This window comes from Fusarium phalaenopsidis, assembly GCF_050370095.1.
Source record: "Fusarium phalaenopsidis strain FUZ10S chromosome Unknown contig_32292, whole genome shotgun sequence".
NCBI lineage: Eukaryota > Fungi > Ascomycota > Sordariomycetes > Hypocreales > Nectriaceae > Fusarium > Fusarium phalaenopsidis.
This window is the reverse complement of record NW_028145410.1, coordinates 478316-503394: the sequence shown is the minus strand read 5'-3', so window position 1 is coordinate 503394 and position 25079 is coordinate 478316. Positions and strand designations below refer to the sequence as shown.

The following is a 25079-nucleotide window of genomic DNA, read 5'->3' as shown; positions in this document are numbered from 1 at the left end:
CCACTAGCGGGGTGAGATGAAATCTCGCTTAAGGCACAAAACTCACGTGATGCATGTTCATCAGGTACTAAGTTAGGATTAACATAAAGTACGGAGAGATGATAGGCGCTCGTAGTTGAAGTAAAGGATTAACCATAAGTGCATACGATGAGATAAAAGTATAAAATAGTATATTCTTTAGGCTAGTACACTTTAATACCAGTACTGGTCTATAAGCTAGCTAATATATATATAACGTACATGATAAGCGAGCGGCGCAGATAAGCGAGCGGCGCACTTTTCCTAACCTTCAATATAAGAACTCAAATAATAACATAACATAGCATTTAATCAATTAAAGTAAATCACTATACTATTACCTAGATGTATTAATAACTATCTGATATGTTCTTGTATTATGACCGGTCTTTCTGTATGTTTTATAATGCCTTTCCTTCGCTCGCGCCGACTCTACTTAACCACTACTTCTCGACGATTCGGCCACTCCCTGCGTATTAATGTCCATTTGATTAATTGCTTCTCTTCCCTTATCTATAGTTATCTTCCCTCTATTCTATAGGCGGGTTCTTTTTGCTTTATGCCGCTTACTAAGGGTCTTATTTGCCTGTTAAAGGATCTAATTCTTAGACTTTAATAGTGCTATTTAATATATTATTGCCTTTGTTCCCTTAGAAAATAACTTAATAGCCTCTAAAATAGATGCTAGAGAGCTGCTCTGATATCTCTTAACTCGTCTTTTAAGGTATTTAGACTAAGAACTAGTCTTAAGGACGGTCTTTGGGGTCTTTGAGACCCAAGGGTCAAGAAGGCTAGCCTCCTCTTCAACGGGTATTAGAGTCTATAGCTACACATCAAGCTTTAATATGATATTTTCCGGGTCTAAAGGAATAAGCCTAGCCCCTCTAAAACCCCCCTTGATATTGCTCTCTGTTATTATGGCCTGGTGGGCGGCGTAAAAGGCTAGAAAGAACTCGGTCTTAGAAACGTGGGTTATAGAGCATCTGATCAGATGCTCTATTTGCCGACCGTAGGCCTTCTTAAGCGGTCCAAAGCATCTGATATTAAGAGGCTAGAGCAGATGAGACGAATGAGCTGGCATATAAAGCGTAATGATATGATTATCTTCGTAATATTTTTTAAATTCAACTAAGTGGTGACTTTCGTGCCCATCGAGGATTAAAAGACGATAGCGACCGGTTGATCGGGCCTTTATATGCCGGTCAAAGTGCTTTAGCCATTCGAGACCTATATTATTATCGGTCCAGCCATTTTGAGTCGTCGCAATAGCCCAATCGCCCGGGAGGTTGCTTTCTTGGTACCAGCTGGCGAGGTGATATTGGCCTGCAACCACGATGAATGGCGGGATCGCCTAGCCTTCCATATTAATCGCCTAAATAGCTATAACCCATTCCCGGTTTCTAGGCTGGATTGATTTCGGGTTTCCACGCCTTTCTGCGCCCATGATAACTATTCCGCTTGCAATGATGCCCATTAGAAAGCCAACCTCATCAAAGTTATAGATATCGGCAAGGTTGATACCATATTTCGCGATTATATTCTCCACGAGCTTAAACCACTTTTAAATCTCGGCTAGATTTTCGCATTTAGCCCTCTAGTAATTATATCTATAAAAAAACCGCGTCTTAAGCTTATTATATCGCTTAACGAAGTTAGAAGCCTAGCGCTTGCCGACGGGTGACGCGTCGCGGTCAGCGAGCAGTCAGTTAGCCATTTCTTCAATACCACGCAGCCGCGGGGGAAATCCTCGCGAATCTAGGTCAAGAATGAACTAAACAACGACCTATTCTTCCAGGTCGGATAGTTTCCGCGAGTTGGGAATAGTATCGCGTCGAGATTGAATGCCATTCTGCCGGTGACGTAGCCTCTGCTCCTTGACCCCATAGATACTAGAAGCCCGCCGGAGACTTAATTTTAGATCATTTTGGAGGGCTTGAAGGGCAAGAAGGGTATTTGCCTCAGTATTTGATTGCGACATACTTAGTGGCGAAAATTTGATTGATGAAGTGGAAAGTTAGGTGTAGGAGGGAAAAGTGCGCCGCTCGCTTGTCTGCGCCGCTCGCTTATCATGTACGTTAGTCTTAGCACCTTGAGAGCACCCCAGACTAGAGCCTAATAAAAGGTATCTTAGACTTGTCGTATAAAGATAATATTTACTCGTGTTGTTAATAGTATAGCTAATGCTTCCCTGCCAGATCAACTTAGCAACAACAAATAAGTACCCTCTGAGACAAAATACAAATGGAATGACAAAGGGAGAATTTACATGCATGCCACCCCATTAGGCACAATGCATGGCTGACAAGGCGGATTTAGTCCTAACCCAACCAACGATAAAAGCCTTGCAGATCCCAACTGCGGTTTGGATTTACACTTGCCTCCCTCTACAGCCTATTGAGTTTACAATGGCGATTTGTACCACCTGCAGCAACGTGGTCGTCGCGTTATATCTCAGACTTGACGGACTTGAACCCCAGCGCAGCACTGAAGCGACTTATCCATCGTACAATGCAGCTGCAGTACAGAGTTGCTGGATCTGCGCCAAGTTCGCCAACTGGCTGAAGGATGACGATGACGAATCTTGGCAAGCGTGGTTTCAAGGCCCTTTGACGAATGTATTCCGGGTCGAAACATGCGCTTTGATTGGAGATGGATCCTCTGATCCTAGTTCTGTTGACATGGAAGAGGATCTCCCCGCTAACAGTATCGGCCGGCGCAAACTTCGCATCAGTAGCATGTTCCTATGGCGCTGCCTTGACGGCGAAGAAGCTGGATATGAAATCCAGCTAAACTTCCTCAGAGATACAGGTAAAACTCCTGGCGTAACAGATGTCGATAATGAGAACGGTAGCTAAGCAATGCGCAGATTTTCAGGGCCCGGATATGTATGTCAACCAGAAGAGCCCACCCGGCGTGGATATTGAAAGGGTCCGTGAATGGATCAAGGGATGCGAGAAAGACCATAAAAATTGCGTCTTATCCCATCAAATCTGGTACCCAACCAGACTGTTGGATCTGGGGACGCCAGGAGTCACCATGAAACTCATCATCGCCAAAGAGACCTCACCTACCGGACCGTACATGACACTGAGTCACAGATGGGGGAAACATGTCTATGAGCAGCTCACTTCTCAGTCAGAAGGCCGCTTTAAGGCGTCTATCGACATTTCGGCACTGCCACGAGTTTTCCAAGATGCAATCGACATGACTCGCAAGCTCAATGTTCGATATCTGTGGGTCGATTCGCTGTGCATCAAGCAAGACAAAGAGTGTGGAGACTGGAAGGTTGAGGCCTTGCAGATGGGCAATGTGTATGCTCACTCATACCTTAACTTGTCAGCGTCCTATGCAACCGAAGGCAATGACCCCCCGCTCTTCGCCCCCAGATCGTTGGACAACACTTATCCATGCCAGCTTGAAGTGGAATGTGATGGGCCGCTGAAGAAAGACTACGTGGTAGATGGAGACGTTTGGGCGGATGAGGCCCTTGAAGCTCCGTTGATGGGCAGAGGCTGGGTCTTCCAAGAACGGTTTCTTGCCCCGAGAGTTTTACACTTTGGTAAGCGGCAGCTGGCCTCGGAGTGCAATGGACTGGATGCGCTGGAGATGTTTCCTCACGGCTTGCCCAGGGGCATGGGAATGCTTTCGAAGAAGGAGGTGCACGTCGCCGTTACTCTCCCAAAGGAGAGTACTAAGCAGGCCGATTTCTGTCGAGTTTGGCACGACCTGGTCTCAAAGTACTCGGCTTGTTCTCTCACGTTTCCCTCGGACAAGTTGGTGGTTTTTGCAGATGTCGCCAAGATGATAGAAGCTCGCCGGAAAGACGAGTACATTGCCGGTGCATTGCAGAGCATCTTCCTGGCCGACCTGGCTTGGTTCCTTACCGAGTACAGAAAAGGACTGACCCCAGTCAGCGAGACAGCAACCCGCGCTCCCAGCTGGTCATGGCTCTCCCTGGATGGGGAGATATGCTTCTATCCTGAGATTCCTTGGGCTGACAAACTTACTGAGTTTGCCAGCGTTCTGGGCATGCCAGCTTCCGGTAGCGTGGGAAGCTCAGCATTGGTTGCCCACGGAGCCATTCGATTGAAAGGGCTGCGGCTACAAGTTACAAGAGTCATCTATGAGAAGTCAGGAAATGTGGCCAGAAAGTTTAAAGTGCGCGGGCACGAGTTTGAACAAGGCCCTAGTCCTGAATCTACGCGCCTGGACCCGGACAAACCCAAGTCTGACATTAAGCGTCTGATCGGGAATGGAAATCTGTGGTTTGTTCCCTTGTACGCGAGCCACGCGGCGATAGTCGCCATCCTGGTTTCTGCAATAGGGAAAACAGGCGATTATCGCCGGGTTGGCGCAGCTCAGATCCAGTGCCTCAAGATCCCGCACAAGAGTGAAGGACCTCATCTGGATGGTTGGACACCAGTCAATGGGAGCTCTTTTGTTGCTCATAAGGTTGCTCTGAGCCTGTATGCGGACATACTGAAATTGAAGGATGGCGAGGAGAGTGTGTTTAACCTGATCTGATTATAACAATTTGACGTGCAATCATGTTTCTTATTACGCGGGTGTTTATCAACGGTGTGTAGATCAAGTACCTAGTTAACCTGACCAAGGACTCAAATGCAGAATGCGACAATGTTATCGAAGTGAAAGGGTTTTCTGCTTAAAACGCACGCAAGCCCAGGGTTTAAGACTACAGACGTCGAGGTATCTGCCTTGCAAAATTTATCAACCCTCTCCAGGTTCAGGCACACACGTGACTGCCGGATGACGCGTACGTAGCATCCCTGAAACGTGATAAATTAACCTAGGGTCAGCCATGTAAACGGCCCTTTATGCTACGCGAATCCAAACACAGAACCCTGATTGCTGGAAATACCGTGCACGAGCCCAGGGAAAAGTTTTATCCTCTCCACTCGAGATGCGTAGATAAACTGGTTTCAGATATACAATTCCTCCATCATGCCATGAGGCCCAAGCTGGTTTGGCCTTCTTGTGCCTGTAACGAGGTCCACCAACCTCGGCACCAATAATGGCTCCGCGATAAAGGCTTACGCCGTTCCTCCTTGTCGCGAGGATATTACCATGGGGCATTGGGCACGGAGAATCTCGTGCTGAGTTTCTCCGAAGAGTTTGTGGATATAATGTTCCACCGTCGCTGAAACAAGGAGTCGGGATATGGTCGATTTCGAGTCAACGCCATTGGGTCCTTGTTTCGTGTTCAGGATGACAACCCGAAAATTCGGGATTGAAGTGCCGTTGGCCAAGAATAGGGAATTGCTTCTAGAATTTATATAATACAGGGCATGCTGCTCTTCCGTTGCATTAGGTAGTTTGCTTGCTCACTTCATTCTGGCCTGGCTTGCCCTTCATTCCTTTTTAGCACTGGTTGCTTGTATTTCCACGTTCTTTTCTCGCTGGTAGAGATTCATTCACCAGCACATACGTTCCTTATTCGTCACTCTTTTCCCCTTTAAGCCAGACACTCTCTCGCCACCAGACACGATGCAGTTCAAGTTTCTCCTTTCATCAGCGGCTCTGCTGCTGACTGGATTCGCCCAGGCCCAGTCAACCGCCTATACCGACGCCAACTCTGGCATCACGTTCCAGTCATGGACCGACCCCAAGAGCAACGCCACCTTTGGTATTGCCCTCCCCGAGAACCCCACCACCGACTTCATCGGCATGTTCTCTGCCCCCATCACCCAAGGTTATGCTTCCATGTCTCTGGGTTCGTCTATGGCCAAGAAGATTCTCATCGTAGCGTGGCCCAACGGCGACGCCGTTGTCTCGTCATTGCGAAAGGCCAGTGGATACTCCAACCCTGACGTCCTCGACGATAGCTCTGTTGTCCTCTCGCCCATTGAGAAGGGAACCACTGTGGGAGCATCTTCCTTCACCTTTACCTTTCTGTGCAAAGGCTGCATCAAGGACGACGGCTCGTCATTCAAGGCAAGCGATTCCCCTGGTATCTTGGGATTTGCTGTGAGCGACACTGCCCTCTCCAGCCCCAAGTCCGCCGACGGTGCGCTCAACTACCACGGCGCCGGCTTTGGTGGTTTCTCTCTGGACCTCGCCGCCGCCAAGTCATCAAAGTTCAGCTCCTGGACCGAACTTGCTTCTGATGGCACATCCAACACCGGCCCCAGCACCGGTGGTGGCTCCGCTGGCAATGTTACCACCATCGTCTCCAACGCAACCTATGACTACATCGTGGCAGGTGCCGGTGCTGCTGGCTTGATCGTTGCCGAGAGGTTGGCAGAGTCCAAGAAGTCCGTCCTCCTCCTCGAGCGTGGCAAGGCTTCTTTCTACTCCTCCGGTGGCCGTGCTGTCATGGACTGGAATGACACCGTGACCCAGTACGATGTTCCTGGAATGGGTTACTACCTCACCACTGCCGCTGATACCAGCGCCTACTGCACCGACACTGCAAGCATGGCTGGCTGCATCCTTGGAGGCTCGACTTCCATCAACGCCATGATGTTTGTTAGGCCCCAGCCCGTCGACTTCGACGACAAGTGGCCCACGGGCTGGAAGTGGGAAGACGTCCAGGCTTCAGCTGAGAAGCTGTACGAGCGCACGCCCGGTACTACATCCCCAACCAAGGACGGCAAGTTGGTGGACCAAGGAGCTTGGAATGTGCTGAGCAAGTGGCTCTCTGGGAACAACTTTGTTGAGGTTGACGGCATTGAGCAGTCGGACAAGAAGCGGTCCGTCTTTACTCACCCGCCTATCATGGTGAGTAATTAATGGCACTGTATCCACAAGAGCAAACACTAACATTGTACAGGTTAACAATGGTCTGCGTGCTGGCCCTGTCCGTGACTACCTCCCCCTCGCTCAGGCTCTTCCCAACTTCAAGCTTCAGCTCAACACCAAGGTTCTCCGCGTTATCCGAGAGGGCAGCACCGTCACCGGCGTCGAAGTCGAGACTGGACCTACCACCCGCCAGATCATCAACCTCAAGGCCAACGGTGCCGTGATCCTCGCCTCCGGTGCCCTTTCTACGCCTCGAGTCCTTATCAACAGTGGAATCGGCCCCTCGGATCAGATCGCCACCGTCTCCAACGGCACCACCCGCATCACCCTGCCCGCTAAGAATGACTGGATCAACCTGCCCGTTGGAAAGCACCTCATGGACCACCCCATCTTCACTGCCACGTTCAAGACCAAGCAGCCCCTCGCGGCTCTGCCCAGCACGGAGTTCACCGACCCTAGCCAGACCAACATTGACCTTTACGCTCAGGGATCAGGTCTGATGGCACAGTCTGGTCAACGACTCATCTTCTGGTCTTCCGTCAAGAGCGAGGCCGACGGAATCGAGCGATATGTTCAGGGAACTTGCAACGCCCCTTCCAACGATACCGTTAAGATGAAGATTTACCTGACTCACGGTGCCACTTCGACTGGATCCCTGGGCATGACCAGTGCTGGAGCTACCAAGCTTATCTCGGAGCCGTATCTGAAGACCGAGGGTGACAAGGAAGCTATCATCACCTTCCTCAACCAGCTCATCTCTTACGCCCAGAAGCCCAACAGCACCCTGACCATCGCCTCAAACACAACTGCTGAGTCCATCATCTCCGACTACACCACTGGCTCTCACTTTGTTGGAACTGCGAAGATGGGCACCGAGAACGACGGCTCCAGTGTTGTGGATGTCGACACCAAGGTCTGGGGCACTGATAACCTCTTCGTTGTTGACGCCAGTATTCACCCTGATCTTCCAACGGGTAACACCCAGGCCATGGTCATGGTGGTCGCTGAGCACGCTGCGGACAAGATCATCAACCGAGGTGGAACAGTCGTCACACCTACCGTTCCCACAAACGGCACTGCTTCATCTGGCACCGTTGGTGGAACTGTTTCGTCTGTCACAACTCCTTCCGCTGCGACCAAGACGTCTGGCTGCGGAGGTCGTAGACGTCGACGATCACTCCGACACCGTCACTGGTAGGGAAAGGCATGGTTCGTCAGCCAAGCTTGATGTTCTCTACCGGCGATATATGGATTTCGTGAAGTAGATATTAGAGTTCACTGTATCGATAGACCTGAAACCATTTGGTCAAATAAGGATTGTAAATATTTGTTAAATTTAAGTCAATACATAACCACATTGGAACCCAATGCCTCCAAGCCCAATGCTTTAAAACACATTAAGCCATACCTATATATACTGTAGTTATACCTGAACTAGTGTCAGAGTCCTCTGTTTCAAGTTACCCAACCAGCTGCGAAGCCCATACCCACTAAACACAGCTTATCCCTCGTCACGGGGGACAAACGCCCGGCCCAAACTCTGACACAGTTAGCTAGTCTACCCCACAGACTGTTACCGTATCGTGTCGAGGGAGTATGAGCTTGCCAGGTTAGCCAGGCCAGTGCCATGACTCCCCCCGCGCGGCATGAGCTGAGCCCATAAGAGACTCCCTCGTGCTAGGTTAGAAATCAGAAGACGACGCATCTATTGCAACACCATTGGCACCGGGAATAATCAGCCAGGTACCACCATGCATTCCACCACGTCTCTGCTTCGGCGCTTCACGGCTGCCCGCCTGCGACGGGCCACCTGGACTGGCCTTGCTTGCCCACGCCATCAACAAACTAGAAGCATCATGACCCAACAGACACGCTTCAAGCTCAACACAGGCGCCTCAATTCCCGCTATTGGTTTCGGAACGTTCCAAGATCCAGATGCTCAAGAGGACGCCGTGTCGCGAGCTCTCAAGGCGGGCCTGCGACTCATCGACACTGCACGGGTGTACGATGTAGAAAAGCAGGTTGGAAGAGGCATCAAGAAGAGCGGAGTTTCGCGCGAGGAGATCTTTCTTGGTACCAAGCTGTGGTGCAATGATTTCCACCCGGATGACGTCGAAAGGGCTCTGGATGCGTCACTGGCAGATCTTGATACGCCGTATGTCGACCTGCTCATGATGCACTATCCCTGTACTTTTGCTAGGGGCGAGGAGCGGTTCCCCAGAGACGGCAATGGTAAAATGATCCATGGCGAAACCACGTTTGTGGGCACTTGGAAGGCTATGGAGAAGCTTGTCAAGACAGGCAAGACGAGGGCCATCGGCGTCTCCAACTTCAGTAAAGCAGAGCTCGAGACAATCATTGGAGAGTGCTCAGTGGTATGTTCTACAGCGACTCCATAGAGAGATCCTTGGCTAACATCTGGGTGCTCAGGTCCCGGCCGTTCACCAAATGGAGGTCCATCCCTATCTACAACAGAAGGGTTTCAACCAGTGGCTTCGCTCGCAGGGTATTCATGTCGTGCAGTTCAGCCCGCTGGGAAACATGAATGACTTCTATCGCGCGACGGGATGGAGCAAAGAAGTCTCTCACATGAAGAGAGTCATTGACCAGCCTCTTCTCCAGGACCTTGGGCGCAAGTACGGGAAGAGCGCAGTCCAAATCGTGTTGGCGTGGGGTGTCAACAACGGCCGTTCCGTTATTCCGAAGAGCACCATCGACTGGCAGATCAAGGAAAATGTCGAGGCCGACTTCAAGCTCGATGCCGAGGACATCAAGGCGATTGAGGAGCTGGATATCAAGGCGCGGTTCAACGACCCTAGTCTTGACTACCAATGGAGGCTGTACGCTGATCTCGAAGGTATTGAGGGGACAAAGGACGGGCGAACTCATTGATTTGGTGATGGAAACAGTGGAGATCAAGGACGGCAGGAAACTCGACAAGTAGCGAGGAACAGCTGGGATAACTTTAGTAGCTCTGAAGTATTGTTAGCAATACACATATCACATCACGCACTGCATACGTGGTTGAGCGTGTTTGAGGAGGATCTGACCTTGCCTTGGAGTTAACTCATGCGCAAAATTCTAGGAGAATGGATAAAAGTAGCCAAAGACCGGGAAGTCAGTGATCTTGGCCATTAGTACTTGTGAAGTTTTATCGTCTGGGGAGAAACCCAAGAACGACGAGGTAAGTAGCTTCCGAGATATTGTAAAGCAGGCTATAACTGAAAAGGCTAAAGACAATGGTGTTAACATTGGTTGAGAAGAGCATTCAAAATTCTGATGTCGTCATGTATTAATAACTATATATCTTGCTGTTGCGGCTGACGGCCTCTCGTGGACTCTTCACTGAACACAATAATAAGAAAGAGCGTTCATAGCGACCTGTTTTTGTGACAGATAGATCACGCCTATCAAGGCGCGAATTTGCAACTCAAGTTACAAAGGAGCAGGAAACTGCTATTACGTCGCGAGAGTGCTAGAGAGACTTAGGTAGTGGTAACACAAAGCATATTGACTCACGAGCAACATGGAGAAAAGATTTAGTCATATATCCCAGCGAAAAAGTGTAACACTGAAAGGAAGCATCAGGCCACTCTGTCTCGTCCTTCTCCCTTGACATCAGTTGGCCATTCCTAGCCGCATATCCAACTTGGCCACTCTCATGAATCTATCACACACTCTCCACAAACTCGGCAGGGGTTTCGCTGTTCTTACCCTTGACCCCTTCGCCAGCTGCATCTCTTTCCTCCTTGAGCCTCGCGAAAGTCTTCTCGGCGTCCCATGCCCAAGGAGTTGGAGCTGCAAACAGGAGATCCATTTCTTCCAGTGTGCGCTGGTTGGACTCGGGATACAGGGCATAGACTATTGTTCATTAGCATACGGGGCCCCCTGCGTTTTTGGGATTGAAACATACCGATGGGGATACTGAGGACGTTGACAACGGCAAAGATGTACATCATCTTCTCGTTAATGGCGCTGACAATGTATGGGAGTAGGAGAGTGAGTGTCCTAGGGAGCTGTGAGCCACACAACGCAGGTACAAGGTAAACAATCGCATGCTGAAGTACTCACCCGTTTCCAATACTCCATCCAACAACGCCCCACGAATTCCCCTTTGCTCTAATATGGATAGGGAAGATCTCGGCCGGGTAGAGCCAGGGAACCGTAAGCCAGGTAGCGCCAAAGATGAAGGTATACAGATAGACCATGGACGCAGCGGCAGCACCCCATTGATTAGCAGTGTCGATATTGCCATCTGCTCTCGCGTTGAGGCCGCCACGGGAGAGTCCACCGACGAGGAACATGGCGATCCCTTGTCCAACTGAGCCCCAGTAGAGGGTCCATCGGCGCCCGATGCGATCAATGGTGTACACGCAGATCAAGGTTGCAAACATGTAGAAGATGTTGTTGAGGCCGGCAACCCACTGTGTCTTGCTGGGACCAAAGCCGGCAATATGGAAAATCGCTAAAGGGTTATTGTCAGCAACCGGCACAGAAGCGGGGAGTTTCTCGAGAACTTACTCGGCCCGTACATGGTCACACCGGCGATTCCAGTCCAGCACTGGATAATTTGGAGCCAGATGACCAGCTGCACCCGGCGACCTGTATGAAGTTTGCCCGACTTCCAGCCAAAGAGCATATGGATGTAGGACGTGGCTTCAGAGCTCCTCTCAAGCTCAATGGCCCTCCGGATATCGTTACACTCGGTCTCGGCAACGCCTGCATCTTCACCCTCCGTGCCCCGAAGGCGTCCTAGGATGTAAAGTGCCTCCTCATTGCGGCCAGCTTTAACGAGCCATCGAGGGGACTCGGGGAAGGTCCAGCATCCCGCAAGGAGGCATAACAATGGGAGGATCTGGAATGCAATTGGAAAGCGCCAACGGATCTCAGACTCGCCGTTGTCGATGAAGCTCACGCCATAGGCAAGCCAATAAGCCACAACGACACCAAAGATGTTGAGTGTGAACTCCATAGCGATGAAGGTGCCTCTGCTGGTGTAGTCGGAGAGTTCCGAGGCCCAAGCTGGGACGATACCGTTCAAGATACCGGTTCCGATGCCATTCACGAACCGAGAACCGAGCATCCATGATGGATTCATGGCAGACGACTGAAGAGCAGCACCGAAGATGGCCCAAGCTGCCCCAAGACCGATAGTTCCAATTCGGCCGTATCGATCACCAAAAGAACCACCGGCGAGACAGCCGACGAGTGTGCCAAGATAAAATATGGCCATGATGCCTCCCTGAAGAAGAGTTTTGGTGATCACAGGGCTCCCATCTTCGGCGAGATGTCCAAGGCCCATGCGACGGATATAGTCGGTGCTCTGGTTCACACCTCCCATGAGTCCCTGATCATAACCTATATAGCTCAAGTATGGTTACTAACTGTCGCTGGGAGTCTTGCAGATATAGATGGACGTTTTGAACATACCGAAGAAGAAAATGGACATGCCAGCCAGCGCGTTGACAGCCACCAGCAGCGATCGTTTCCGCAGGTGGGCTGCCACCATCCACGACCGGGTCTGGTCTACTGTGAGGAATGCCATTGGAGTGTGTCTTTGTATGGAATGCGATGGTTTAGAACATGGAGGTTGGCGAATGCAGATGAACTTTGAAGCGGAGGAAGTTGGATCGCAGACATATATAGGGCTCGTGAGACCATGAACGACATCCCGCGCCACTCCTCGAAGCTAGGATTCTGAGGATACGGGGGAATTGACACGATGTTTCCTGTGATCCGGGGTCCCCGGATTGATGTCACGCTATAGGTATTCAAAGCTGGGGTCTGGGACTTGGATCCGGAGGGCATTTCCGAGTGACCACCTAGCGCTTCCAGAAACAACAGCACGGTTCATGCCAGCTCGCCATCCGATGCCTGGTCTTGTCCGTGCATTGGGCAGTCATTCCCTCGAGACGAGCAGCATGAACCAGCCCCGGGTTGCCAAGGCTAGCGCAAAGCAGAATGTGGAGAGGTTAGCGTGGTAGTAAGGTTATTGTGCTCGCCAAGGCCATTCCCTCTTGCCGACGGACGAGGACCACCACATGATGTTGAATTTACTCCACGGCTCAGGTGGTGGGATGGGAACTCCCAACAAGCTCAGGCAAGCTTCCTGCAATCGGGGCATTGTCAATTGTCTATGCTTTATTAAGAGCTTAGTATATATAACTTCGGGGGAAAAGGGTTTGGAGGATTCAGATATTTCAGTTGTTCCTCGTACAATCTTGACCATCAACCAAAGTTGACGCACGATTGAAATCTTTCCCAGCAACCGTCACCATGCCTCTCAATCTACCGGAGAATCCGGACGCCCCAGTCCTCTCCCAGTTCTCCCTTGCCGGTAAGATCGCCATCGTCACAGGGGGCTCCAGGGGCATCGGCCGCCAAGTCGTCACCGCGCTCGCCGAAGCTGGGGCAGATGTTGCTTTCATCTACCACACCAACACAAATGCACATGAAGTGGCCTCTGAGATTAGCGCAAAGACCGGTCAAAGGGTCCAGGCATACCAGTCTGACGTGACAGACCGGGTAAGGATAGCAGACACAATCCAAGAGGTTGTCAGCTCTTTTGGAGGAGGCAGGCTTGACATCATGGTTGCCAACGCAGGTGTCTGCCAGAATGTCAAGTCGCTCAAGTACACGGAAGAAACATGGGACTTCATCAACAAGGTCAACTACGACGGTGTCATGTGGACGGCCATCCCAGCGGGCAAGATCTTCAAGCAGCAGGGCAAAGGCAACCTCATCATCACGGTGTCTGTGAGCGCAGGCCTGGTTAATGTTCCCCAAACACAGGCCGCCTACAACGCATCCAAGGCAGGGGCCTTACTACTCGCCAAGTCGCTCGCTGTCGAGTGGGCTGACTTTGCCCGGATTAACTGTGTCTCCCCAGGATACGTACACACGGAGAGTAAGTAGCCGAGCTTGATGGTTTTAATTCAACTCCGTCTTGAATGATACTGACGTCAGCCAGTGATTACGACCCAGCCAGAGGAGCTGATGGCGAAATGGCTAAGCATGATTCCAGGCGGCCGCACTTGTCTTCCCCAGGAGCTGAAAGGCGTAAGATCCCTCTCCTATCTTCGAGCTTTTGGTGAAGCTAACAAAATTGAAACAGTTGTACACGTTCCTGGCTAGTGATGCTTCAACATACATGACGGGCTCGAATGTGATAATTGACGGAGGCTTTACTTTACCATAGATTATTTTTCCTCGCGGGTAAAAGGATAGCTAGCACCTAAGATGAGAAACAGACTGGATACGAACCCATCTGCATCACCATGTTCAACCATGCTTTCCCTGTCCTCGGTCATTTCGTGACAAGCCAGTGTGGCTGCTGAATTTTGCCAAGGACATTTCCCCAGTCAACCCAACATGTAACCCACAACCCCAAGAAACAAACGTGTCAAGACTTGACCGCAGTCATGGCGTTCGGTAGTATCGTTCCTGTGGCAACACGAGACAGATGTCAGTTGCAGACTGACCAGGAGTTGTGGTGGATGCCCTTAATTGCAAGTGGGCAAGTGGGCAGAGAGAAGTTTACGGACTATCTATTCCTCAGTTATCCCATCGAGGGCTGGGCCTCGACTATAACAAATAATACGATAGCGGTTTACGATCTTCTGGCTCAGTTAACCAATCAAGGGCTGGGCTTCAACTATAATAAAGAACACATTATCAACACATCATAGTATCATGACCCAATGCTAACACAGTGGCCTTTTTTAACCTTCTGCTGCCTGCAGTCGAAGACTCATGCCTAGCTGCATTAGATAGCGGTTTACAGTCATAGCTGATTTTGGGCCCTTTTTCGTGGGTTTTATGTGCATGAACGTGGCTTTTCCCATTTACGCAAATGGGCGGACGACAAAGGAAGTATCCAAGGAGCCAACTTGGTTCGTGGAATGATATTGGATTGCACAGTGAAGAGAAGACACATTTTTATTTGCTTGGACATCTATCAGGTTCCTTCCACTGTGCTATCTACCACAATGACAGATGTTCTTCGTCATTTCTTGATTAGCAAACTGAGAAATTGTTAGCTACTGCTGTTCAACTATTCTTGGGTGATCCAGCCATTCGACTGGGCACTTACTTCCAATAACACCGTTGACAGGAATGTCAATAGATGTCGTATAACTTGCGGCGTCACTGAGCAGGTACACATATGCACCGCCGAGCTCCTGGATCTGTGCAAGCCGCGGCATGCCGCCATAGTACTTGAGCTGCTGCTCCCAGTCAGGTTGCTGAGGTACCCAGTAGGTCATGGCCGTCTCAACCAGACCAGGAGACACCGAGTTGACGCGGATACCATACTTCGCCCACTCCATCGCGAGCGTGTGGGTCATGTTTCGAACACCGGCCTTGGTCGCGCCGTACGGAGCCGAAGGCACACGCTGAAGATTGGGCAGTTAGCGACCATGCCAGACCTGACTGCGGATGACGGGATGTGACTGACCTTGTTGGGGCGGTAGGAAGCCATCGAGGCGGTGAAGACAACAGCACCCTTGATACCGAGCTTGATGTAAGCCCGGGCGGCGGCTCGGGCGCAGTAGAAGGCACCAAAGAGCTGGTGACATTGGTGAGCATCGCACCCAAGGTAAGAAGCAGATTGATATACACACGTTGATATTGAAAAGGGCATGGATTTCCTCCTCGGTGAAATCCAACGCAGCCTTGTGGTTCGTCCGACCGGCGTTGACAACCATGCCATGCAAAGCACCGCTTTCTTCAACGATGCGATCAACGGCGGCAGTGACAGTGGCCTCCTTTGTGACGTCGGCTTGGATGGCCTTAAGCTTCCCTGGCCATCTCTTTTGGGCGGCCGCAAACTCCTCGCCGGGTTCGGCGTAGTCGATCGAGTAGATGAGGGCGGCGTCGTTGTCGAGGCAGGACTCTGCTACACCGAGGCCGATGCCGCGGTTCGCACCCGTGACTGACAGGTTTTTGTTAGCGGTGGTTCAGAGAGCTTCTTTGAGGAGGTGGGCATACCCGCGATGATCTTGCCAGTCAAGGCGACCTTGGTCTGATGCTGTTGGTCAGCTGTCGTAGCTGAGGTGGTCGTGGTCGTTTGCTCCGCTGATGGACTCATTGTTGCTGCTGCTATAATCTTGGGTACAGGCTAGGATGACATGGTGCAAGGGGATTCACGTTCGGTCGTGTAGATATATATCGAGTCTCCATAATTAGGTGCAGGCCAATACATAGGATCGGGAGATGGATTCCGCGGCTCCAGGGTACAATACTGCGGGCCTCAAGGCAGTCATGTTGGCCATTCCTGCTTCCGAAGTGTGGTTTGAGCTACTGCGGCTAAGGCTTGATCGGCGAAGAAGTTGTCCTGGACCCATGAACGTTGGGAACACGATGAGCTCTGCCCTCGTCTCGAGGGAAAAGGCGCCCTCATGTCTCCACAACCCCGCGCCTCCACATCATCCATGGGTGACCCCTCCTCGTGCTGCCGCACGATTCATGACTATCAGGGACAAGGCAATACGAAAAGCTGCTCCTGGTCACCAATCAATAGGTAGCATCTATCCTCACCCTCAACCATCTCTTGTCCTCAGACATCCGTCCTTTGTGCACCACCCTGTTTGACAAACATGAGTGCAGTTGTCCGATTACTCGCCGGCAAGACGGCTGCAATCACAGGCGGTACTACAGGAATTGGACGAGCCATCACCCTTGAGTACCTCCGCCAAGGCGCAAATGTAGCTGTCAATCATCTCGGTCTCTCCAAGGATGAACCGCTTCGCCGGAGTCTTGTCGACGAGGCCAAGCGTCTGAGCAGGGAGGCGCCTGAGGGAGCACCAACCGGGGAGCTGCTGGAGATTGCTGGAGATGTAACGGATCCAGATACGGGGAAGGCTCTGGTAGCGGAGGCAGTCAAGAAATGGGGGGCTTTGGACGTGTTTGTTGCGAACGCGGGCATCTTCAAGGCTAGCGAGTTTCTCGAGTAAGTCCTCTCCACACTTCTATCACACGGCATAACCGATGCTCATCATCCATGTCTTCTGTCGTAGCATCGAAAAGGAGATGTTTGACAATTCCATGAAGGTCAATGTCAACGGCGCCTTTTACACTTGCCAGGCCGCAGCTCGACAGATGGTTAAGCAGGGCAATGGAGGTTCCATCATCGGCATCTCGTCCATCAGCGCACTTGTCGGTGGCGGACTCCAAGTGCACTACACGCCGACAAAGGCTGCTCTCTTATCCATGACCCAATCCATGGCCATTGCCCTTGCCAAGGACAAGATCAGAGTCAATGCCCTCCTTCCCGGCACGATCCATACCCAGCTGGCTGACGCCGACATGGCCAACGAAGAGAAGCGCAAGTACTTGGCGCACCGCATTCCGTGGGGCCGGGTCGGGAAACCCGAGGATTTGGCCGGGCCGGCTGTATTCCTGGCTTGTGAGAAGATGAGTGGTTTTGTTACGGGGGCTCAGTTACTTGTGGATGGCGGAATGTATGTACATCTTCAATAACGGGATTGCAACACAAGTTAGACCTACGAGAATGAGGGAGTGCCGCGAGGATGGTATTAGACATTCAAGTGACCATAAAGAGGAATCTGCTTCTGGTATCCAATTTTATATCCTCTTGTCAAATAGTAAATACTCTCATTTGAGACGCTGATAGTTAAAAGTCAATATCTAGAATCCTTGGGTGAAACTATCTCACCTCGCAGCCTCTGAGGCGTCATGGAGATGATTGTCTTTTTCAGAACAGTGCTGTAAAGAGAATTTATTACGTTCTATGCGTATTTTATCGTGAATGACATGATTTACCCTGGGACACTGTATAGGATAGTTATGGATCCTGGGGTTGCGAGCCTCATGCTACAGACAAGGTAGCGTAGGGTAGCCCGGGGTCCATGACTTGAGTGTTTACCTCCGTGGGGAACTACCAACCAACCGATGGTCTAGTCCGATTTTGCTCTAGGCAGTTTTGGTACGTGCGGAGAAGCTCCAGTAACTTATTAATAGTACCAGGGCCAATGACTCGGCCCTCAAGGCTCTTCATCGCTCCATCCTCTGACTTCCCCATCGACATTGGCAAACGGCGCCCACGCACAAGTGCAGGTATCAGTGAGGCCATTGGTTCAGCTGCAACCCACCAGCTCTCCCTTTATGCATGGATGACAACCAGGAACCTCGTCGCTTCACCAGAGGCCGGCTGTCACGTGGGAAAGGCTTGCGCAGGACTACAGGCTGGTAAGATGAGTCGTCTTCAGGGCCATGACGTACTGGGGCTATCGCTGATAAGACTTTGCAGCTTGACCTGCCGTCGGCGACATATCAAGTGCGACGAGGGCAAGCCGCGTTGTGGGCCATGCGACCGCATCAGTGCCGTCTGTTCCTATTCAGGTCCTAAGAAAGCTGCACGAAGGACTGCCCAACACTCGCTGGATCGCAGTGGCAATGATAAGCCTTCACGCTCTCGGGCAGCCCCAGTCGAAGACACCAGGCAGAACGAAGATGACCAGGATAACCAAGGCAGCCCCAGTGTTACTGAGGCATCGCCTCCTTCTTCTAGTGACAACCAAGAAGACCCTCAGCCTTCTGAGAGGGCTCAAGAGGAAGAACAAGCACCAGAGACCGAGCCAGTACCACGCGAGGCCGCAGAACATGGACTTGATGACTGCCAGAGCTATTCTGTGCTAGAAGACGCTCTTGAGCTCAGTGCAAGAGACCCCGGACTCTCCTCTACTACTCAAAGGGACGCAGAGAGCTGGCAGATGGGGTGCGAAGCCATGGCATCATCTGGAACAAGCCTCGGCACTCAGAATTGCTACACCTTCCCGCACGCGCACTCGGAAATGCTGTCGCCAACTCAGGCGGCCTTCCAAACGGCCGCTCTAGCATACCATAGCACTCCAGACTCGGGGGCCAACCATGGGAATGGATCACTAACTCTCAGATGGCTCGATTTACTCATTGGCGACGCGACTCTGAACTACGGACCGCTTCCAGAGCTTGAGATCGGTCCAGACGTATTCGGCAACGCTGTCACCCAGACACCAACCAGCCTCGACGAAGCAGCTACGCCGGCAACCAATGATGGCGGCTCTGGTATCACAACGCAGAGTGTTTACCTGCAGGAGCGGCTTCCCGATAGAAGGGGTCCCTCCAGTGATAAACAGCTCTGGCAGGCCTCGGAAGCGATAGCCTTGCAGCCGCAGGAGCATATCCTATTTCGACACTTTACAGAACATATCAGCCGATGGGTACGTGTCGCGTGCCTTGACAGGTTACACCCTTGGTTTGCTTCGATATGTCATTCTGTGATGCCATCTTGCTGACTCCCTCTACCTTAGATGGACCTCTTTGAGCCGCAGAGACCATTTGGAACTCTAGTCCCTCACCTCGCTGTACGTTTTCGCTGCCAATGGTTACTTTCAAGTCTAACAGGCACAAAGCTCCACAACATTGGGCTGATGAACGCCGTCTTGGCCTTGTCGGCTCGTCATCTGCGCATCGTCAATAGTGATTCCCCATGCCACGCCGGAGGATACCGGCCCAATCCAAACGACACCATCCGCTACTACTGGAAAACACTTCATTACAGCCAAAAAGCCATGAAGTATGAGACGTACCAGACCAGCTTGGAACTCTTGGCGAGTGCCATCATCATCTCGTCGTATGAGATGCTGGACGGCGCGAGCACCGACTGGGAGAAGCATCTCAAGGGCGTGTTTTGGATCCAACGCTCACAGGTTATACACGGTGACTCTGGCGGCTTACGGCAGGCTGTGTGGTGGGCGTGGCTATGTCAGGATGTGTGGGCGGCGTTTCGGGAGAAGAGGAAGCCCTTTACCTTCTGGCAGCCCACTCGCTCTCTTGCAGAGCTGGATCCAAATCATCTGGCTGCCAGAGCCGTATACAACTTTGCTCATATTGTTGGTTTCTGTGCTGAAGAGAGTGAGCCGGGAACTGCCACTCTCAACACCCAAAAAGCAGCCCTTCTCTTGCAGCGGCTAGAAACCTGGAAGTCGTATCTAACCGTAGAGTTCAACCCACTTCCAGGGCCAGATTCAGAGGATAATAAGGACTTTCTACTTCTTTGGATCCAGCCGGCCGCATTTGGTAAGCACATCATCGCCCTCTACTAGTCTCGGGGTAGGCAAATCGTCTGGCTGACCAGCATCTGGCAGGGATTGCCATGCAACTATACTACTGTTCTTTGATACTACTGCACCTGCATCAACCATGCTACGGGGGCTTCAAAGAGTATCTGGAGAGGCAAAAGACTTTGAAGAAGTGGGCGAGGATGGTGTGTGGCATTGCAATGACCTGCACCGACTACGCAGCCAGTGTCATGTCCTCGCAGTGTGTCTTTATAGGTAACATGGCACCTCTAGCCTCCCTTACAGCTTTCATGTGACTGATCATCTTGAATGAGCAGCGGGAATGGTGATCGAAGACGACGCCCAACGAGCCGCAGTTCTCGAATACCTCGATACGTGTAACAAGCGCGCAGGCTGGCCGGGATACTCGCTAGGCCGTGAGCTGAGCGACATATGACGAGCGGACTAGACACAATTGGCTACAATATTGCCAGTTGACGGTGATGGGGGGCTAACGCAAGCTGTCTTCTTGTATCCGTCTACGAAGAGGGCGCTTTACCCGCTGAACCAACAATCTCCATCCACTCAATCGCCTGGTTCATCACCTTCTCCACACCTTCCTCCATGAGAATCGTATGCGGCTTGGCCCTTACGTTCTCGGCTCTGAGGTGGGCGTAGTAGTCGTCGAGGACGGCCCTATTGACGTTGATCTTGGTTGCCCCGGCTTTGATGCACTGGCGCATCAAGTCGGGCGGAAAGCCGTTGGTGCCGTGGAGAGCAACATGTGCTCTCTTGTTGAGCTGTGCCTTGATTGACTTGAACCTGGAAACCAGTGAGTTTCTTGTCCATTTCTCTCTCTGCTGTCTTTCTTTGCGCCACTAACCTCTCAAAGTCGAGCTGAGGCCCTTGCGGCCCGTATTCGCCGTGCACGTTGCCAAACGCGGGGGCCAACACATCGACTCCCGTTGCGATGAATTGTTCAACCTCTTCTGGGGTCGTCTTGCTGGCCTCGAGCCCTGCCGTGCCGGTAACGCCGTCTTCACCACCCTCGATCCTACCAGGCTCGGCCTCGGTCGCAATCTGCCTGTCGTTACAATACAACACCCACTTGGCCGTTTTTCTTAGATTCTCCTCCATATCGTGGTGAGACATGTCGACCATGATGCTATCGAACGGCAGCGTATCCGCCGCGAGCTTGATGACGGCCTCATCTTGTGCATGGTCAAGATGGACCGAAACGGGCACACTGGCTCGTCTGGCAGCGTCCGCAGCCGTCCTCACCAAGAGTCCATCTGAGAACCGGATGGCCCATGGAAAGAACTGGAGGATGAGGGGAGATTGAGCCTTTTCGGCGGCACGGACGAGACCGAGGATCTGCTCGATGTTATAGGCGATGGCGGCAATAACACCGTAGTGACCTTCCTCGGCAGCTTTGAGGACCTGAAGATGGCGGTTTGACGCCTTCCAGTCGCTTGTTTGGCTCATCGTGGAATGGAGGATGCGAGTAGCTTGACATAGGACTGCGGGAGACTATCAAATAGGTAGCCAAGGAGTGCTCTGGCAATATTGCAGTTACAATGGTCTATAGGCAGTTATAGGAGATTCATGAACAAAACTACTATTTTTTGCTGGAACCTCCACACTTGACTCAAGGGACGAAGTGTCTGGGCAATCCTCGACCGAGACCGGCTCCGTTGCTGCTCGTCTCGAGGGCAAAGTGCGGACTCAAGCCACCATTGGTGGGTCCAAACAGGTCGACGGAATCTTTGTCGGGAGGCATTGTGCATGATACAGTTAAGTCTTGTTTTTGTACTCTGTGAGACAGGCGCTTGTCTTTACCATACGCTGTCGTGCTGATTATTCTCAATCTCTCGCGCCCTTCCTCAAGTCAGATTCACAGTCAAGCTCACCCTCGGATGGTTGCCATCACTCCCACTACAATGACGAACACAAACCACCCCACCAACACCTGGCGGATCTTTCAAGATGAATTCAGGGACATACTCGGACCAGAGCCGTCACTCCAATTGCTCCTTCAAATCGACGAGTTCCCCTTTGCCCATGAGGCTGGTGTCTTCCTGCCCGATAAGAATAAACTCTTTGTCACGAGTAACCAGTTCAAGGACCATTCCGGCCATTCCGGCGAGAAGACAGTCCAGGTCTCTAAGATTTCCCTAGGCGGTGACAATGGCCCGGTCAAGTTGGAAAAGATCAAGTGCGACCTCATTCACATGGCAAACGGCGGGGTCAACTATCAGGATGGGATCCTCATATGCGCCCAAGGCTCTGCGACACATCCCAGTGGCCTCTTCAAGCTGCAGACCACCGACCCCTACGAAGCAGAGCCCGTTATCACAACCTACATGGGGAGGCCCTTCAATGCTGTCAACGACGCTGTTGTACACCGCGACGGTAGTATCTGGTTTACAGACCCGTCGTACGGCCATGACCAGGGCTATCGGCCTAAGCCCAGCCTCCCCAACGCTGTGCATCGCTATGACCCTGCTACTGAGAGTATTAGGGCTGTAGCTGACGGACTGGGGAGGCCTAATGGCATATGCTTCTCGCCCGACTATTCGACCGTATACATTACTGATACAGACCAGGTGCGTGGCCAGTCTGTCGACTATGGTAGGGCCGCTTCCATGTGAGTCTCACATCTGTTGCCTGTGACGCCTTTGCTCGATTGCTGACCGTTGATAGATATGCATTTGACGTAATTCAACGACATGGGCAACCGTTCCTAGCCAACAGGCGCCTGTTTGCTCTCGCGGACACAGGGATCCCAGACGGCGTCAAGTGCGACACGCTGGGAAATGTGTACAGTGGGTGTGGTGACGGTATCAACACATGGTCGCCTGGGGGTGTCCTTCTGGGCAAGATCATTATTCCAGGCGGCGTGGCTAACTTCTGCTTCGGATCTGAGGGTCAGCTCTTTGCACTGAATGAACACCGGCTGTGGCGGGTACAGCTGGACAGATGTGTGAGAGGAGCATTGCTTGATGGCCAAACATAGCTAGAAATTAGTATTTGAAGCGAGATTATCCGATACTGGCTTGGGAGCTGTAGAATATCTAATACTATAGCATTTGTACAGACTCACAAAAGGCTGTGCCTTGTTGGTAGACCGCATGACTCCTGCTTCACCGCAAAACAGAGACTCAATGCCACTGAGCCATTGAGCCCCAACGCTTCCCTAAAGTCCTCACCTACTGCTCGTACAACTAGTAGACTGTAACGAGCTCAACAACTCCAGAACCCTTCTTCTGTCCAAGAAACTTTCCCGATGCTGTGATGAAACCTTCATAAGCTGAGTCAACCAGGTCTTCAGGCCCGTACATCTCCTGGTCTGGCCGAACAGACTTGACAACGACGTAGTCACCATTCTCAAATTCAAGTCTCCACGAGAGAGGGTAGACTAGTCCTGAGTTGGGGGATGTCCACGTATTTTTCATGTCGGGAATCAAGCCGTAGGCGAGAACAAGCTGCGAGTCACCCTGGCGAACAGTCGCGAATTGATAAGTGGTGTCGTCAGGAGGACCCATCTTAAATGCCCAGATACTTGCCTTGATATCTGATCCAGGAAAGTGCAACTGAAACCAGGTCCAGTTTCGAGGGGCTCCATAGGAGATCTGGCGGTCATACCAGGTGAAGGAGTTCTTGGGATCAATCTTGACGTCTGTCCCGTTGAGCGTGACGCTTCCAGTCGTCTTCCCAGCGGGAAGTCCCCACTCAGTCGCGTTGGTAGGGCCGGGGCCGAAAGCAATAGTACCCGCTCCACCGTTGAGAACAAGCTTTGAGGTCGCCTGCCAGCTGATGTTGAAGGCAAATGAAGCGTTTGTGTCGGCGTATGCGTACATCTCAGAGACGCTATCATCTGATGTGGATACGAATCCGTGAGTTCCAAAGTCAGCATTGATGGGCCCGGGCGAATTAATCGTCCTGTCGCTCTTAGCAGAGCAGTAGACAAGATCAACCCAGTAGTCGAGGGTGTCCAGGTCCAGAACAGAGGATCGACAGACGTTCTTGGGGGCAGTCAAGATGTGGTCTATGGCAAGGTACTGCTTTCCACGGGTGCTAGTGATGAAGGAGCTCATCCACCAGGAGGATCCTCCTTCATAGTCGTACTGAGACTTGGTGATGTTGATAAGAGCGGGAATATGAGCCTTTGATGCGTCAGCTTGATCTCGTCTAACACGGGGAGGGCACTCTTACGTTCTGGTAAGTGACCTCATTCTCTGGCTTGAAGGTGTACTTCTTGCGAGTGGCAGCACCCAGCGCCGTAGCAGCGAATTGGAGTAATGCTCCAAGTGTTGCCAACTTGGTAACCATGGTTAGGCTATTTGGGAGTTCTGAAAACGGTGATCTAGGCTGGATGAGTGATAATAAGAATGGCCTGAAAAGGTGTGTCTGGTGGATTAAAATTCTTCTCTTCTCGTGTCTAAGATGGCGACTTTTATACACTTTCGAAGTTATTGCCAGTCGGTTGAGCCGGGCTAGCTGAGAAGTTTCGAGGCAGGGGTTCTAGAGGGTCTGAACTACCAGAGCGGATCACGATCAGGCCACGGAGCGCTGGAGGAGTCCGCCGCCGCGTAGTCGCAACCGGAAATGAGGACCTGCACCTTGATACATGCATATACTACCAAGACGGATCGGTAGATTAAAATGAACGGTGTTCTGAAGTGGGTTCTTGCTGCAACTAAGCTTAAACTTAGAGTGGGATGAGCCACGAAGCGCATTCAAGGCGGTAACAATGAAAGTCCTCTGATGTAATTGTCGACAGCTTCGCTCTTGCAGATGAATATTACTAGAGTTAGGGACTGCTCTGAGCGGGGGGGATCTACCTCTTTGTGGGTCAACAACTCGATGTTGGACCGTTTGCGGTTGACCCTGCTCATCATCACCCTACGAGCGGAGGCAAAACAAGCAGCTACGGTACTCCCCTCATTCGGAAAACAGTGTCTACGATTCCGAGTTGTACCAGATGCCTCGCCCTGGGCCGCTACGTTGATTAAAGGGCCGTCCACGTAAGGCAAAGCTGGTATCGATGGCCTGGAAGTCAGTGGATATTATCTCGTCAGGGTCCTAAAATTTCATCATACGCCGGTGCTAAGCTGGCGCAGGACATTGAAAAAGTCTTTAATGATTCTAGTATCAGGAGAATCTTCTTCCGATCCTCGTAGTTGTTGTTGTTGCTGTTGTTGTCATGGTCCGAGGCTGCACAGTGTATTGCCGGCCGAT

At 51.6% G+C, this 25079-nt stretch overlaps 11 protein-coding genes across 11 annotated transcripts; 7 read left to right on the top strand and 4 right to left on the bottom strand.

Moving 5' to 3' along the window:
* Positions 1–3222: 3222 nt before the first annotated feature.
* LRP88_04473 (uncharacterized protein) lies at positions 3223–4542 on the top strand (the record flags this gene model as incomplete). The annotated part of the gene is made up of 1 exon (XM_083241046.1): positions 3223–4542. The coding sequence occupies one exon, from the start codon at positions 3223–3225 to the stop codon at positions 4540–4542; it is 1320 nt and encodes a 439-aa protein (XP_083102194.1).
* Positions 4543–5523: 981 nt separating this feature from the next.
* Positions 5524–7975, top strand: LRP88_04472 (uncharacterized protein; the record flags this gene model as incomplete). Its single annotated transcript, XM_083241045.1, has 2 exons — positions 5524–6756; positions 6809–7975. The coding sequence occupies 2 exons, from the start codon at positions 5524–5526 to the stop codon at positions 7973–7975; spliced, it is 2400 nt and encodes a 799-aa protein (XP_083102193.1).
* A 398-nt stretch (positions 7976–8373) lies between these two features.
* LRP88_04471 (aldo/keto reductase) lies at positions 8374–9669 on the top strand (the record flags this gene model as incomplete). Its single annotated transcript, XM_083241044.1, has 4 exons — positions 8374–8386; positions 8444–8458; positions 8521–9152; positions 9208–9669. 4 exons carry the CDS (start codon positions 8374–8376, stop codon positions 9667–9669), a joined length of 1122 nt encoding a protein of 373 aa, XP_083102192.1.
* A 778-nt stretch (positions 9670–10447) lies between these two features.
* LRP88_04470 (sugar porter family MFS transporter) lies at positions 10448–12322 on the bottom strand (the record flags this gene model as incomplete). Its single annotated transcript, XM_083241043.1, has 5 exons — positions 10448–10638; positions 10691–10785; positions 10849–11242; positions 11299–12135; positions 12208–12322. The coding sequence occupies 5 exons, from the start codon at positions 12320–12322 to the stop codon at positions 10448–10450; spliced, it is 1632 nt and encodes a 543-aa protein (XP_083102191.1).
* Positions 12323–13053: 731 nt separating this feature from the next.
* Positions 13054–13975, top strand: LRP88_04469 (uncharacterized protein; the record flags this gene model as incomplete). Its single annotated transcript, XM_083241042.1, has 3 exons — positions 13054–13684; positions 13748–13836; positions 13892–13975. The coding sequence occupies 3 exons, from the start codon at positions 13054–13056 to the stop codon at positions 13973–13975; spliced, it is 804 nt and encodes a 267-aa protein (XP_083102190.1).
* Positions 13976–14793: 818 nt separating this feature from the next.
* LRP88_04468 (uncharacterized protein) lies at positions 14794–15865 on the bottom strand (the record flags this gene model as incomplete). Its single annotated transcript, XM_083241041.1, has 5 exons — positions 14794–14801; positions 14870–15170; positions 15233–15343; positions 15399–15709; positions 15766–15865. The coding sequence occupies 5 exons, from the start codon at positions 15863–15865 to the stop codon at positions 14794–14796; spliced, it is 831 nt and encodes a 276-aa protein (XP_083102189.1).
* A 508-nt stretch (positions 15866–16373) lies between these two features.
* Positions 16374–17256, top strand: LRP88_04467 (SDR family NAD(P)-dependent oxidoreductase; the record flags this gene model as incomplete). Its single annotated transcript, XM_083241040.1, has 2 exons — positions 16374–16726; positions 16794–17256. 2 exons carry the CDS (start codon positions 16374–16376, stop codon positions 17254–17256), a joined length of 816 nt encoding a protein of 271 aa, XP_083102188.1.
* Positions 17257–18590: 1334 nt separating this feature from the next.
* Positions 18591–20155, top strand: LRP88_04466 (transcription factor domain-containing protein; the record flags this gene model as incomplete). Its single annotated transcript, XM_083241039.1, has 4 exons — positions 18591–18998; positions 19089–19146; positions 19282–19857; positions 19926–20155. 4 exons carry the CDS (start codon positions 18591–18593, stop codon positions 20153–20155), a joined length of 1272 nt encoding a protein of 423 aa, XP_083102187.1.
* A 222-nt stretch (positions 20156–20377) lies between these two features.
* Positions 20378–21323, bottom strand: LRP88_04465 (ketose-bisphosphate aldolase; the record flags this gene model as incomplete). Its single annotated transcript, XM_083241038.1, has 2 exons — positions 20378–20660; positions 20722–21323. The coding sequence occupies 2 exons, from the start codon at positions 21321–21323 to the stop codon at positions 20378–20380; spliced, it is 885 nt and encodes a 294-aa protein (XP_083102186.1).
* Positions 21324–21778: 455 nt separating this feature from the next.
* LRP88_04464 (SMP-30/gluconolactonase/LRE family protein) lies at positions 21779–22489 on the top strand (the record flags this gene model as incomplete). Its single annotated transcript, XM_083241037.1, has 1 exon — positions 21779–22489. One exon carries the CDS (start codon positions 21779–21781, stop codon positions 22487–22489), a length of 711 nt encoding a protein of 236 aa, XP_083102185.1.
* Positions 22490–23062: 573 nt separating this feature from the next.
* Positions 23063–24170, bottom strand: LRP88_04463 (uncharacterized protein; the record flags this gene model as incomplete). The annotated part of the gene is made up of 2 exons (XM_083241036.1): positions 23063–24004; positions 24054–24170. 2 exons carry the CDS (start codon positions 24168–24170, stop codon positions 23063–23065), a joined length of 1059 nt encoding a protein of 352 aa, XP_083102184.1.
* Positions 24171–25079: the final 909 nt, after the last annotated feature.